The following is a 13264-nucleotide window of genomic DNA, read 5'->3' as shown; positions in this document are numbered from 1 at the left end:
CCTTCCCTCTTCCATGGGGCCAGAACAGAACTCAGAGGAGGCTTGGGGCTTAGTTCCTCGACCTGCACTGCCCAACATGGTTGGCAATAGCCACAGGGAGCCGTTTAAATTAACCCAAATTAAATGAAATTAGAGTTTTAGTTCCTTAGTTGCACGAACCCCATTTCCAGGGTCCAGTCCCCGCGTGTGGCTGACAGCTACCACGTGTGATAGCGCGGAGAGAGAACGACTCCACCACTGCGGGAAGTTGTGCTACGCAGCACTGCCCTAGGCAAACTGAGCCAGGCTTGAGGAACCCCGGCGTAGCGGGAGGTCCGGCATGGTGGAAGCCAGCATGCTTACCAGTGAAATCCCCAGTGAGAGGGGTTGCCTGAGGTCGGGTCACCCAGCAGGGAAGCTGTAGGTTGACGGGGTGGTGTGGGGTCTCAGGCTGCTCTCGAGCCCTCAGTCTTTAATGTGGACCAGTAGCCAAGGACATTTGTGGACGACGAAACTTCAGTGTGAAAGAGCACAACCAGAGCGCAATGAATGGGGAAAAAAGAAAAGGGGAAGGGGAGTGGGGGGGAGGGAGGAAGAGGAAACAACCAACTTGGAGGAGAGCTAGATACAGAAAACAGGTTTTTAAAAAAAAAATTAGTCTTAATATCCCTGGAGATCTGAGGTGAAGATATTGCTCCATAAATCAACAAGAAGATGCTCGTGGGGGAGACCAAGAGATGGAAAGTAGGAAGGAAAAAGGGTGCAGATTAGACTTGATCAAGAAGGCCGACATCTGACTAATAGGACTTGCAGAAAGAGAAGGGGGAACGGAGAGTGGAAAGGTTTTAATGCTAATGATGACGCAAGACTATGCCTATGCCCCGGAGCCGGGGGTGAAGGACTGGCGGGCGGTGCGAGGACCCCCACCGAGGCGCTTACCCCAGCGCTGCGTAGGGCAGGGTGCAGGAACCTCGCGGCCTCCCGGGGAAAGCGGGCTGTGCACAGAGGCCAGCAACCCCAGGGGGGCCCGCTCTCTCAGCGTGGCACTGGGGGAGACAGCTGTGCTTCGGAAGCCCAGAGGGAGTGCGGTCTTCCTGGGCAGTCGACGGGTGTGAGGGTGGGGCACCATTCTCAGACAGGCGGGACTCAGAAGCCTGGGCTCTTTCTCGCGAAGCTCACAGAGGGAGTGCTCCCGCAAACGAGTGCGCGGTCCAAACAGGAGAGCCACCAGCGTGGCCCAGCGTCCGCGAGCTGCGGGCCAGGAGCAGCCAGGCAGGGCCAGCAGGACGAGGCCCCAGGTGGGCAGGCTGGTCAGCAGCTGGTGAAACCCAGGAGCTTACCTGACTGGTTGGTTAGTTAGAAATACTATTGACAGGTTTGACACACCCAGCGGGGCATTTCCGAGCAAGCTGGCCGGTGCACACAGAGGAAGGGAAGCCGGTGAAAGAGGCAGTGGCTGTCACCACCAGAAAGAAGGGGCGAGCTTGGCTGTAGAAACGTAAACAGTACGGGGATGATTCCTCATGATACCTGGCGCTTTAGAACAAACCTGTCGGAACCCCTGACTTATGTTGTGCTTTAAAATGATTCTAAGAATCACTAATTTCTTTCTCTTGAAGAAAGTTCTTGCAAGGACAAGGACTTCCAGATACTTCATTGACTTGCAAGTGAATCCACGTAATTGGGTTAATTATAAAGGATTGATGAGATCACAGTTAGCGATTTAGTGATTGGAAATGAATGGCAAGTTCATCCTCCTGTGATAATATACTTTATAAACGTGAACAAACACAACTCTTTATAACAGATTCTCTAAGGACAGGTATGTTCTACCAGACATCCAGTCTCGAGGCTAAAGGTCACAGTTCTTAATCGTGGGACAAACGCTATTAACACCAACTTTCAAAGGAGATCTTTGCCGTTTTCAACAAACTTATTAGAAACTTGATTTCCAGACCTCAAGTACAGAATTTTGATACAGATACAGCTTAAATTTTGTCTTATGAAGTACAGGGTTATTAGCTATCCAAGGCCCGGCCCTCAAAGGCCCTGTGTTGTCAGTCCCCTCAAATACTGTTCTGACTTATCATGTAGGTTTCGAGCACACTATTACTACAATATTTGGGACTTAGAAAAACCTCATCCCATAAATAGCTTTTAATTTAACCAGATATTATAAGAAATGGAAATTGGGATGATGGGAGAAGAGAAAGGTGGGGAATGAAGAGGGCTCAGTGTTTGTCTGCAGTAACAGGAAATAAAACATATGTCCACATACCTTCACACATAAGACACAGCAGTGTGAGCATAGTATCTAAAAAGATGAGAGCAGTTGGCAAAAAGAGGATATAAAACATGTTAAAAGTGGCTGCCTTGGGGAGTGGGGAAGGGTGATATGGGTGTAGCTTTTCGTTAGTACTTTTTGTCATTTTAATTCTGTGTTTTAAAACTTTTTTGATAAAAATAAAAATGTAAGATAAATGTAATAGAATATGTAATTTAAACAGTGGCAGCATGATGACCAGGTGGGAGCAGGGAGTGGGCCCCCGTGGAGACTCCGAGAGGGCAGCTGTGGGGGTCTTGCTGAGTTCTGTGCCCATCACCCTCCCCTGTTAACGTTTCGGTCTTGAGCGAAGGTCTGTCCAAGTAAAACGTTGGTGTCAGGATTTTTTCTTTTGGAAGATCTTTTGATAGACTTTGATTCCTGGTTCCCTCTTCATGTCCAGGTGTTTTTCACCTGGGCTACTTGATGGTGGGTGATGGTCCATCGCGTCCTTCCCTGGGTCGCTGCTGCCCAGATGGTCAGAGTGGACGGAGCTGGACCTAGACCCCGCGGGCAGACCCAGCTGCGCTTGCCTTTAGCCCCAGGAGTTTAACATTATTTTGTCGCATGCGGGGTAAAGACCATAACCTAAAGACTGTGTATTAGAAGTTACATGGCTGCAGACACTTAAGGACCAAGGGTTAGCACTCAAAGTAACGTTTTCTGTCTCAGCAGCAGGCATTCAGATGACTGCATTACTCACCAGTGGATTTCGCGGTTTTCCTTTGTACTCTCGTAGGTGGCGCTGGTGTTTCCTAATAGCGACCCCGTCATGTTCACTGTTGCGTTCTATGGGTGCCTCCTGGCAGAGCTGGTTCCTGTCCCCATCGAAGTGCCACTAACAAGAAAGGTAGCAAGCGCGGTGCGGGTCCCAGGTTCACAGTCCCTGAGGCTTCATCCTGAAGTCCACGTGTCCATTCGCAGGCCTTAGTCTCCTCACTCCAGGTGCCGTCTGGAGTCGGGGGACAGGCGGGCGGGGCTCAGAGAGATTAGAGCAGCTTCATCCCCAGACGCTCCTTTTATGTATCTCGCTGGTGACAAGGGCACTGGAACAGCTGTTGGGGGGGCCAGTATGTCACTTGTTTGAATTTCCCAACAGAAACTAACATTCTTTCCTCCAATGCATAGAAGTTGGGATTTGATGAGGGTTTGTTAAATCATTTCTCAAAGTGGTGTGTTTATTGATAATAACTTGCATTTCTTGGGGATAAGTAAATCATTACAGAGATGTCTTGTAGCTCACTTCTAAGTGATAGTTTTAAATATATGGCATCTCTTGCATTTCTGTTCACTTCCATAACAGCGAGCAGCTTTCATTGCTGAAATGAATGACTCTGGCCGGGGCAGGGGGCGGGTTGCTGGTGTTCTAGGGAGCTGCGACATTTTAGGTATAAATACAAGTAATCTGATTATTGAAAAATAGATCATTTTAGGAGTCGACTGATCATGTACTTTAGAAAATCCTAGTTTTCTGTGGTATCGCAGTGTTCAGGCAGTTGTTCACATGAGCATTATCTGCAAGAAATATTCAAGAATCCCAAAGGTAAAGCTTGTGAATAAAAGCAGTATATCCCAAAGGAGAACATATGGTGAACAGATATTTGAATACCGGGATTCTTAGGGTAAGACTAGAGTTTGTAAAATTTATAAGAAGAAAATGATAAAACTCTACTGAAGGACATATTCTGTGTGGAAATAATTAAGATTGCTAAAGGTCAGGCCTGCCCATATTAATCTGTAAATTTCAAACACAAATCAAGTGCAAATTTCAATGCTGTTGTTATTTTTGGAGTTTATTAAAACGGTATTAAATGTCATTTGCAAGAAAAAAGTTTAAGAAATTAGCCCATTACCCAGAACTTTATATGTCATGGCAGAAAATATATCTTTCAGATTTAAAAACAATTGTATTTTCTTTGGATGAAAACATAGTATATACCTATAGTATATACCTATACAGGGCTGAATTGTCCTAATTTTCCAAGGGCTGAGAAAAAGAGTTCTGCTCTGTGTGAGCTGAGCGCCTCTGCCTTCTCTGTTTCCGCAGGACGCTGGCAGCCAGCAGGTCGGGTTTCTGCTGGGCAGCTGTGGCGTCGCCCTGGCCCTGACCACGGACGCTTGTCAGAAAGGCCTGCCCAAGGCCCAGACGGGAGAGGTGGTGGCCTTCAAAGGTGGGCCTGGGGGCGGGCAGCGGGCGGCCCAGTTCTCTGCTAACCCGGGCCCTTGGGCGTCCTTTCCTGTCAGCGACCGTTACGGAGACGGAAGGGCCCCCAGGGAAAGCGAGGCTGTGTTCTAGGCCTTGGGGAGTCTCGCTCCTCGCCTGGGTCGGGATCTGGACCTGTGCTGTCCTGCCTGGGGGCCACTGGACGTCAGACCTGAGTTCATAACGGTTCAGTGAGGCGAGGCCCCTCGGCTCTCGGCAGCTCGGGCTGCGCGGTGGGCGGCAGAGGTGCCGTTGCGGGGAGCAGAGACCCCTGACCCTCGCCTCTGCCGGGTCCTTGTCTGCGCCCTCACAGGTTGGCCCCCCCTCACCTGGCTGGTGATCGACGGGAAGCACCTGACTAAGCCCCCCAAGGACTGGCACCCATCGGCACAGGACGCGGGGGCCGGGACCGCCTACATCGAGGTAGCGACCTCGCCTGGCGAGACTGAAACAGACCCCCGTGTTCAGGGCTTGTTCCCCGAGTGTAGCTGCTGCTGCTTAGATCACGGGCGACAGCTTCTGTGCTTTGCCTCCGCCCCAGAAAGATGAGGTGTCCTGTTGGGAACTCACCCAGACCCTCCCCTGGGGACCAGCCTGCGTGCCCTGTTGCCCTCAGTACCTGCCCCGGGTGACCCGACTTCAGCTGAGGGCGTCACCTCGAGGGCCTGGGGTGCGCTCCAACTGAACCGATGGTTGGTGAAGGGGGACGGCCTCCAGAGACATCGCCTAACGAGCTTGTGCTTTTGAAATCTTTCAGTATAAAACCAGCAAAGAAGGCAGCACCGTGGGGGTGGCGGTGTCCCACGCATCCCTGCTGGCACAGTGCCAGGCTCTGACCCAGGCATGCGGCTACTCGGAAGGTGAGGGCGTGGGGCGGCTCTCCGGCCGGGCACAAGGCACCTGGACGCTGTCCCGCGTAGCGTCTGCTGTTTAATCCAGGTCGTGCGGCTCGCTTGCTCGGGGCCTCTGCTCTCCTGGACGGGTGGAGTGTGGACACTGGCGTTACAGAGCGTGAAAGCCACTCACTACCCATTGGTCTGTGCCCAGTGGGCTGGTTCAAGCTGTGCCGTAGCTGAGGGGCAGCGCATTTTGCGTTTTCTTATCGGGACACACTTTTTCTTACTGTTTTCTGTGGCTGGCTTTGGCTTAAGCTGTCACGCACTCGGATGTACCAGTGGAATCTTTGTGGTCAGGGCTTGTCTCTTGGCAATATACAGGCAGCTCCCCCTTTACTGCGAACTATCAGCTATGTAACGTAGAGAACTTTACTTCTTTCCACTAAAATACTGGAATTGAACAAAACTAGGAAGTAAATTGAGTGGTATGTGTAAAATCTGAAATATCAGTGTTTAGAAGCAAGGGCTAGTTGAGGGCACCGGGCAAGACCTCGGTGGACATTTGGAAAAGGATTTTAGGTGTGTTCAAGGGCCTACGTAATTTTTTAAAAATTCTATCAAGTCAGGTCCCCTGGTTTTCTTTTTCTTCAGATCCAGTGTTAACCGTACATGTATCACCTATAATTTGGGCTCTTTAGCCAGCAAGGGAACGTGTGTGGAGTATTCCCAACAGAATGCCGCAGCATTTCCTGGCACACAAACCAAACTTCCTGTTCACTGTTGGGTGTTCCTTCCGTGGGAGCACCCGGCAGCCCCAGGCTCTGTCCTCTGCCCGAGCTCTGAGCCTCAGGGCTGTGCTGGGAAGCGGCCCTGGGACCCCAGCTACCCCTGCGCCCTACAGCACGCTCGGCACAGCCTCTGGGAGAGAGAGTGGGCAGGAGGGAAGGGACAGCTCTGAAGGGAGGTGACACGGGGAGCCTGTGACGTTCCCGGGGCTGCAGGATGACGTGAGGAGTGGGGGTGTGCGGGCGTAGGGTTGAGAGGCGAGAGACCCGCCACCGTCCTTCATCTCCACGTCCAAGCCTGCCGCCTCTGGAGTGTACGCTGCCCCCTGTGTTTACAGATGTGTGATCAGCAGATTCTCCGTTTTAATCCACAGTTGTATGACCTTCTGCTTTTATGTTTTTCCAGTAATTTGAATAACCAAGTAACTTGATAACCAAGATTATTGATTGATTGGTGCATGGCATTTGGGAGCGCTGTGTATCTTTCCTAAAACCCTTATATGTTGATGATGTAATCATCTCAGAGTTTCTCTGAAAATGCACATGACATGAGGAGGGTCACTCGGTGGTTTAACCATCTTTGTCCTCTTTCAGCTGAAACATTAACAAATGTGCTGGATTTCAAAAGGGATGCCGGCCTGTGGCATGGAGTGTTAACAGTGAGTGCTGTACCTAAACGACCTGACTGTTAGAGGGAGGGTTGCTAACGTTTCACGTCCGTGGGTGACACCAAGCCCTGTTAAAGCTGATGGAGTAACGCTTAGTCGTGTTGGTGTGAACCGTGTCTCTGCACTGAGCTGTCCTGTGAGCAGAGCTCTGATGCTCTCTGTGCCTTTCCTGGCGGGCTCTGTGCCCAGCCCCGACCGCGCGTCTCTTTGCAGAGTGTCATGAACAGGATGCACGTGGTCAGCATCCCGTTCGCGCTGATGAAGGCCAACCCACTCTCCTGGATTCAGAAAGTGTGCGCGTATAAAGGTAACGGGAGTAGCGTCTCTCGATTCATCCTTCATTCGAGAAGTCTCTTTGATTTCATCTTTGGCGATTAAGAAAAAATAAAGCAGCATGCAGAACCGCAGGCGTGTGTGGGCCGGGGCCAGGCTCCCCTACGCCGTGGTGGGTCTTAGTCACCGGCGCTGGGGAGCTGGGGGGTCGTGGAGGACAGCTCTTTTCTGCAAGGGCCGGAGACTCCTAACTTTATTCTCTCACAGAAATGCTCCTAATTCTTAGTTCTTGAGGTGGCTTTGATTTGAAGTTAGGGCTCTTCAAGCCACCAGTAGCAAAGCTGTTTACTCATAGCGGCTTATGACCCAGAGTGAGGGGGCTGCCCGTGGGGCCCCGCCCGCCCTGCTGTCCACCTGTGGTCAGTCGGTGCTTCCCCAGCACGGCCACACCTGCGTGGTCTGAGCGTCCCTCTGGCTCTGCTTCGGTAGAGCTCGGGGGCGCCGTTAGTCCCCCCTGAGGGGCTCGGGTTTTCCTCGCACTGACTGGTCCCGGGTGGCCGTGTGCTTGTCCGCTGCCCTGACGGTGGTGCCGGTGCCGATGTGACGTGGGCCGTTCTCTGCAGCGTGCTGGACGCTGTCGCTGTTTACCGTGTCTAGCGGAGGAGAGCCAGAGTCCGGTGGGGCGCTTGGCGGGTGCCTCTGCTGGTGAGAGCAGGGCCGGGAATGAGGCCCAGCCTGTCTGTTCACATCGGGGGCCGCCCCGCAGCCCCACGTCCCCGGGGCCCCCAGCACAGGGCAGGCCCAGCCTCGCGGCCGTGGGAGGGGCAGGTGTGGGGAGAACAGAGAGGCTCCAAGAGAGAATCAGTTGCGAACGAGCGAGTCGATCTCTAGGTAGGCCGGGCGGCAGGGAGCACGCGGCCTGCTCTGTGTGCTCGCGCCCCTGACGCAGGCGCGCCCTCGCCCCCCCGCAGCCCGGGCCGCGCTGGTGAAGTCCCGCGACATGCACTGGTCGCTCTTGGCTCAGCGAGGTCAGAGGGGCGTCAGCCTCAGCTCCCTGCGCCTGCTGATCGTGGCCGACGGCGCGAACCCGTGTGAGTACCGCCCGCCCCGCCCCCGCCCCCGCCGGCCTGGCCGGCCGCCCGCCCCGCGTCCTCCTGGGCTCTGTGCCCCGGTCTCTGCTCGCGGCCCGAGAGGAGCTGCCGGTTGTGCAGGACCTGCCCGGGGTGTCCTGGGGAGCCTTGGTTGGCCTTGGGTGGGGTTTCCAGGCAGCACAGAGCCGGGGGGGGCGGTGGTGGGAGTTTTCTCACTGCTTTAACACCTGTGTGTCACTGTTTGTGCACTGAATCCGCCCTGGACCAGAGGCTGCCTTTCATCTAATCCCCTGTCCAGCTGTGGTCCCGACACTCGGGAGGGAACCCTACCTTCTAGCACCCCAACGTCTCTCCTTCCCTCCACCCACCCGAACCCCGAGGGCCCCGCCGTCCCGCCTCCAAAGCACCAGGAGCTGCCGGCTCCTCTGAGCCTCCACTGCGGTGCACCCGTCGAGCCACCAGGAGCCCCTCCCCGGGCTGCTGCCCCCCAGACCCCAGATCCCGCCACTCCGAGTGCCCGTCTCTCCCCTGTAGCTCCGAGCCCTCTGGACGGTCTTGTGTGTCCTCTGCTGGACACGAGGACCCATGACCAGGTCCCCTCCTTCCCCGCAGCCTCACTGTGCAGAGGGTGCAGGTCGTGGTGCAGCCCCGGGGCCCCAGTGGGTGCAGGGCTGTGCTGACTCAGGCCCTGAGCGGGCAGCACCCAGCCTCCTAGGAGCTGAGTTTTCATGGCCCGGTGACGCTGGCAGAGAAGCAGGGACAGAGAGCTAGGCTGCGCCCGCAGGAGAGGCACGGCAGGGCCGCTTGGCAGAGGCTGCGGTTCCGAGGCACGCCCAGGAGAGGGCGCGCACGTGGCCGGGGCCTCATGCGGTGGAAGGTTCGGCTGCGGGCGGCTCCGTTAGCGCCCTGGGTCACCTCCCCCTTGGCAGAGCTGCCAGGAGGCGGGTGAGGCCGTGGGTTAGACCTCAGAGACAATGCGGGGCTGAGAGTTGGCTTCTTGTTTGCTGGCGATTTGAGAACGCGCCCTGTTTTTCATGGAAAGGGCCCCACCCGCTCCCCATGAGACTTTGACTGTGAGGTGAAGGGGTGCAGCCTCCAGGCCCGGCGCCGGGCCTCCCCCACGCCGGGTGCCCGTCGGCTTTGCGCTCAGCTCTTGCGTCCACTCTGTCTCACGCAGGGTCCATATCCTCCTGTGACGCGTTCCTCAACGTCTTTCAAGCCAGAGGGCTGAGGCCCGAGGTGATCTGTCCCTGCGCCAGTTCTCCAGAAGCGCTCACGGTGGCCATCCGCAGGTAGACCATCCTGTAGACGCCTAGTTCTTCCTCGTTCAGCCGAATTACCTGTGGTAGCGAATTTGGTTGATCTGTTCCTGAGCAGGAGAAATTGAGAGCAGTGCCCAGCCCTGGGCCCGTTTCCCAGGTGTGTTGGTGTTGTAATGGGGCAGCCCCAGGTGCCACGTCCAACAGCCTGTGTTGGCCGCACGTCCCACACCGGCCTGGTTTGTGGCGCAAGTTCAATAGCGGCTCCCTGGGTCGCGATCTCTGGATTCTTGCAGCACGCGGGCTGGTTTTCCCGAGCGCTCCTCAGATCAGGAAGGCCTTGTGTTCCGCAGTAAACACTGCAGCCAGGACTCGCCCCTGTTCCAGGAAAGGGTGGCTGGCGGCCAGTGCCCGTCAGCTGTGGACGGGGGTCTGTGCCTGCGGGACCCTTGACCTCCCAGTGATGCCCCCTGGCCCCACCGCCCCCAGGCCGTGTCCTCTCTGGGCTCATCCGTGTCGCTCCCCAGGCCCCCGCAGGTGTGCCCCTCGGCTCACGTTCCTGCCCGGGTCGTCCACGCTGCCCTGAGCGCCATCCTCGGGTAGAGGGCAGCATGCTCGCAGCTGAGGGTGACTTAGTGTTAATTTTCCACCCTCAACTCAGATTAGCCTCAGCTGTGGTCTTGTGTTATGTCTGTGTATTTATAAATAGTAGTGTAAGTGATGGTAAAATTTTAGTAATAATTAGCGTTAAAAACAACATCTTTATTCTTCACAGGGAATAAGGTGTTCTTCGTTCCTTTGTTCTATGGTGGTTTCTTGTGCTCAGCAGAGTAGTGTTTTCCCGCTGGAGGAGACATGACGTTTGTCTCTCAGCATCCTGGTTCCTGCTGCTGCGAAGCTAATCAGGCCCAAACTTGGCGTCGCAAACAGCAGCAGTCACTTTACTCCCTCTCCTGCTTCCCGTGGTCAGGAGTTGGGAAGGGCTGCTCGGGGCAGTTCTGCCAGCCGTTCGAGGGTCTCGGGCTGGGGAGTGGCCGACCCTTTGTTCTTCCTGCCTGCGGCCCTGGGCTCCTTGCCCTGGTTTTGGTGCCCGCAGGCTTGCTCCCAGGAAGCGGTCACCTGCTGCTCACCTGCTGCTCGGGGCTCCGGGGGACGTCCCAGGACGGCCTGGTGGAAACGTCCTCGCGGCCCACCGGGCCCCCCTGCGGAGGAGTGCGTGACGGGGGGCGTCGCGCACACCTGTGGGGACACGCGCTGCCCCCCGAGGCCCTGCAGCCAGCACAGATGGGCACCTGGCTGCTCATCGTCCTGCCGGCAGGGGGCCGTGGTCCCACGCCCACGGGCTCTGTCCCCGCGTCAGTGAATCCGCTTTGTTTCCAGGCCGCCTGACCTGGGGGGCCCTCCTCCAAGAAGAGCTGTGCTGTCGATGAGCGGCCTCAGTCACGGGGTGATCAGACTGGACGCGGAAGAGAAGCTCTCGGTCCTGGCGGTTCAGGACGTCGGTCAGGCGATGCCTGGAGGTGAGGTCGCAGCTGGGGATGGTCTTGTCCTGCGGCCGGGTGGCAGCAAGGGCTCTGGAGCACGCGAGCACCGGAGGGCTTCAGATGATTCCCCGTGTGAATTGGGATTTTAACTTGTAACATATTTTTTGGTTTTGGCCTCCCTTTGTATCACGTTAAAGTTGTGCTAAGATACGGGGTGTGTCTACGGCCTGTGAACCGGACTCTGGTCCCCCACCGTTGGGGAAGTAGTGCCAGAGCTCGGGCTCTGGGTGCTCGCCACGCGCCAGGCAGTCGTCACGCCTCCCCCGAGGCCAGGCGCCAGCCTCAGGCCCCTGGACGTGTGCAGGTAACCCGGTGATGCGACTGTCTCTACGTCCTGACAAGGGCCTGCTAGGGGGGCAGTGTGGCCCTGAAGGTTCCCAGGGGTCCCCGTGCTTCCAGAAAGGCCCCGGGCCTGGATGACGCGTGCGTCGCGGGGTGTCTGTGCCGCCGTGGCAGCCAGCCAGCGCAGGAAGGTGACGGCGCTGTGCCCTGCAGCTCCCCCACAGGCGCGAGCACACGCGGGACCCCGTGCAGGGTCATGGGGGAGAGTTAAGAGCAGAGCCTGGCCCGGGAGGCCCTGTGGCATTGTGAGTTGGGGAGCGCCCCTCACCGCGGTGACCCCACGGCTGCTCCAGCTTCCCCCCTCCCCGTGCCGGCCCCTCTGGGCTCCGGGCAGCTGGCTAAGCCACCTGGTCACCTCCGGAGAGCGGCGCCATCTCTGCGTCCGTCGCCCCGTCCGCTGCTCCCCGGGGTACAGGGCCTGCATGGGCCGGGCGTGAGCCGCCCACGCTCGGGGGCTGGCTGGGAACCAGCGGGAGGGCCGCGGGCCGCGGTCTGGGCCTGTGCGTGTGCCAGAGGTTGGACACGTAGAACAAGGCTGGACGTTTGAGTTTGTTTCTAGTTCCACTTTCTTAGAAGCGTGAGTTGTGTTTTTTCCTGGCCTAAGTCTACCAGAAGTAAGGACTCATCGGTTCTGTAGAGGCAGGAACTCCAGCATAAACGTTTTATGAGGGGTAAAGAGCAGAGTCTTTCTGATTTTCAGTTGTTATGTGGCGAGCACAGGAATTCTCTAGAAGATGGCGAAATATTGTAATAGGTGATTCTTTTGATTGAAAGTATAAGGACTTTCATACTGGGGCTCGTTTTATTCTTAAACTTGGACCAGGTTCTGTGTGTGTGCCCACGCTCCCTCAGGCACGTGTGTGCTCCCTCAGGTGTGTGTGTGTGTGTGCACGCGCTCCCTCAGGTATGTGTGTGTGCTCCCTCAGGGGTGTGTGTGTGTGGTGTGTGTGTGTGCACGTGCTCCCTCAGGTGTGTGTGTGTGGTGTGTGTGTGCACGTGCTCCCTCAGGTGTGTGTGTGTGTGTGGTGTGTGTGCACGTGCTCCCTCAAGTGTGTGTGTGTGTGCTCCCTCAGGTGTGTGTGTGTGTGGTGTGTGTGCACGTGCTCCCTCAGGTATGTGTGTGTGCTCCCTCAGGGGTGTGTGTGTGTGTGTGGTGTGTGTGCACGTGCTCCCTCAGGTGTGTGTGTGTGTGTGTGTGTGTGTGTGGTGTGTGTGCACGTGCTCCCTCAGGTGTGTGTGTGTGTGCTCCCTCAGGGGTGTGTGTGTGTGTGTGCACGTGCTCCCTCAGGGGTGTGTGTGTGTGCTCCCTCAGGTGTGTGTGTGCACGTGCTCCCTCAGGTGTGTGTGTGCATGTGCTCCCTCAGGTATGTGTGTGTGCTCCCTCAGGGGTGTGTGTGTGTGTGTGTGTGTGGTGTGTGTGTGCACGTGCTCCCTCGGGTGTGTGTGTGTGTGTGTGTATGTGCACGTGCTCCCTCAGGTGTGTGTGTGGTGTGTGTGCTCCCTCGGGGGTGTGTGTGTGGTGTGTGTGCACGTGCTCCCTCAGGTGTGTGTGTGTGTGGTGTGTGTGCACGTGCTCCCTCAGGTGTGTGTGTGTGTGTTGTGTGCACGTGCTCCCTCAGGGGTGTGTGTGTGTGGTGTGTGCACGTGCTCCCGCAGGGGTGTGTGTGTGTGCACGTGCTCCCTCAGGGGTGTGTGTGTGTGCTCCCTCAGGTGTGTGTGTGTGTGTGTGCTCCCTCAGGTGTGTGTGTGCTCCCTCGGGTGTGTGTGTGTGCTCCCTCAGGGGTGTGTGTGTGTGTGTTGTGTGCGTGTGCTCCCTCAGGGGTGTGTGTGTGTTGTGTGCATGTGCTCCCTCAGGGGTGTGTGTGTGTGTGCGTGTGCTCCCTCAGGGGTGTGTGTGTGTGTGTGCACGTGCTCCCTCAGGTGTGTGTGCACACACTCCCTCAGGGGTGTGTGTGTGTGTG

At 56.5% G+C, this 13264-nt stretch overlaps 1 protein-coding gene across 23 annotated transcripts in view; it reads left to right on the top strand.

Moving 5' to 3' along the window:
* DIP2A (disco interacting protein 2 homolog A) overlaps positions 1–13264 on the top strand; it is a 91975-nt gene that overhangs the window by 47104 nt on the left and 31607 nt on the right. For all 23 annotated transcript variants that reach the window (XR_014245124.1, XR_014245125.1, XR_014245126.1 and 20 more), the window contains 9 exons: positions 3042–3152; positions 4350–4473; positions 4819–4928; positions 5263–5365; positions 6721–6785; positions 7008–7101; positions 8039–8158; positions 9336–9450; positions 10798–10937. Coding sequence is in view for 17 of the 23 variants with exons in the window: in XM_082393740.1 (XP_082249866.1) it covers positions 3042–3152; positions 4350–4473; positions 4819–4928; positions 5263–5365; positions 6721–6785; positions 7008–7101; positions 8039–8158; positions 9336–9450; positions 10798–10937 (982 nt within the window). In the remaining 6 variants the exon portion in view is untranslated. The remainder of the gene's footprint in view (positions 1–3041; positions 3153–4349; positions 4474–4818; positions 4929–5262; positions 5366–6720; positions 6786–7007; positions 7102–8038; positions 8159–9335; positions 9451–10797; positions 10938–13264) is intronic.

This window comes from Balaenoptera borealis, assembly GCF_965194805.1.
Source record: "Balaenoptera borealis genome assembly, chromosome: 5".
In the NCBI taxonomy this organism is placed as follows: Eukaryota; Metazoa; Chordata; class Mammalia; order Artiodactyla; family Balaenopteridae; genus Balaenoptera; species Balaenoptera borealis.
Note: the sequence above shows the minus strand (reverse complement) of the source record. Positions and strands in the feature narration are given on the sequence as shown.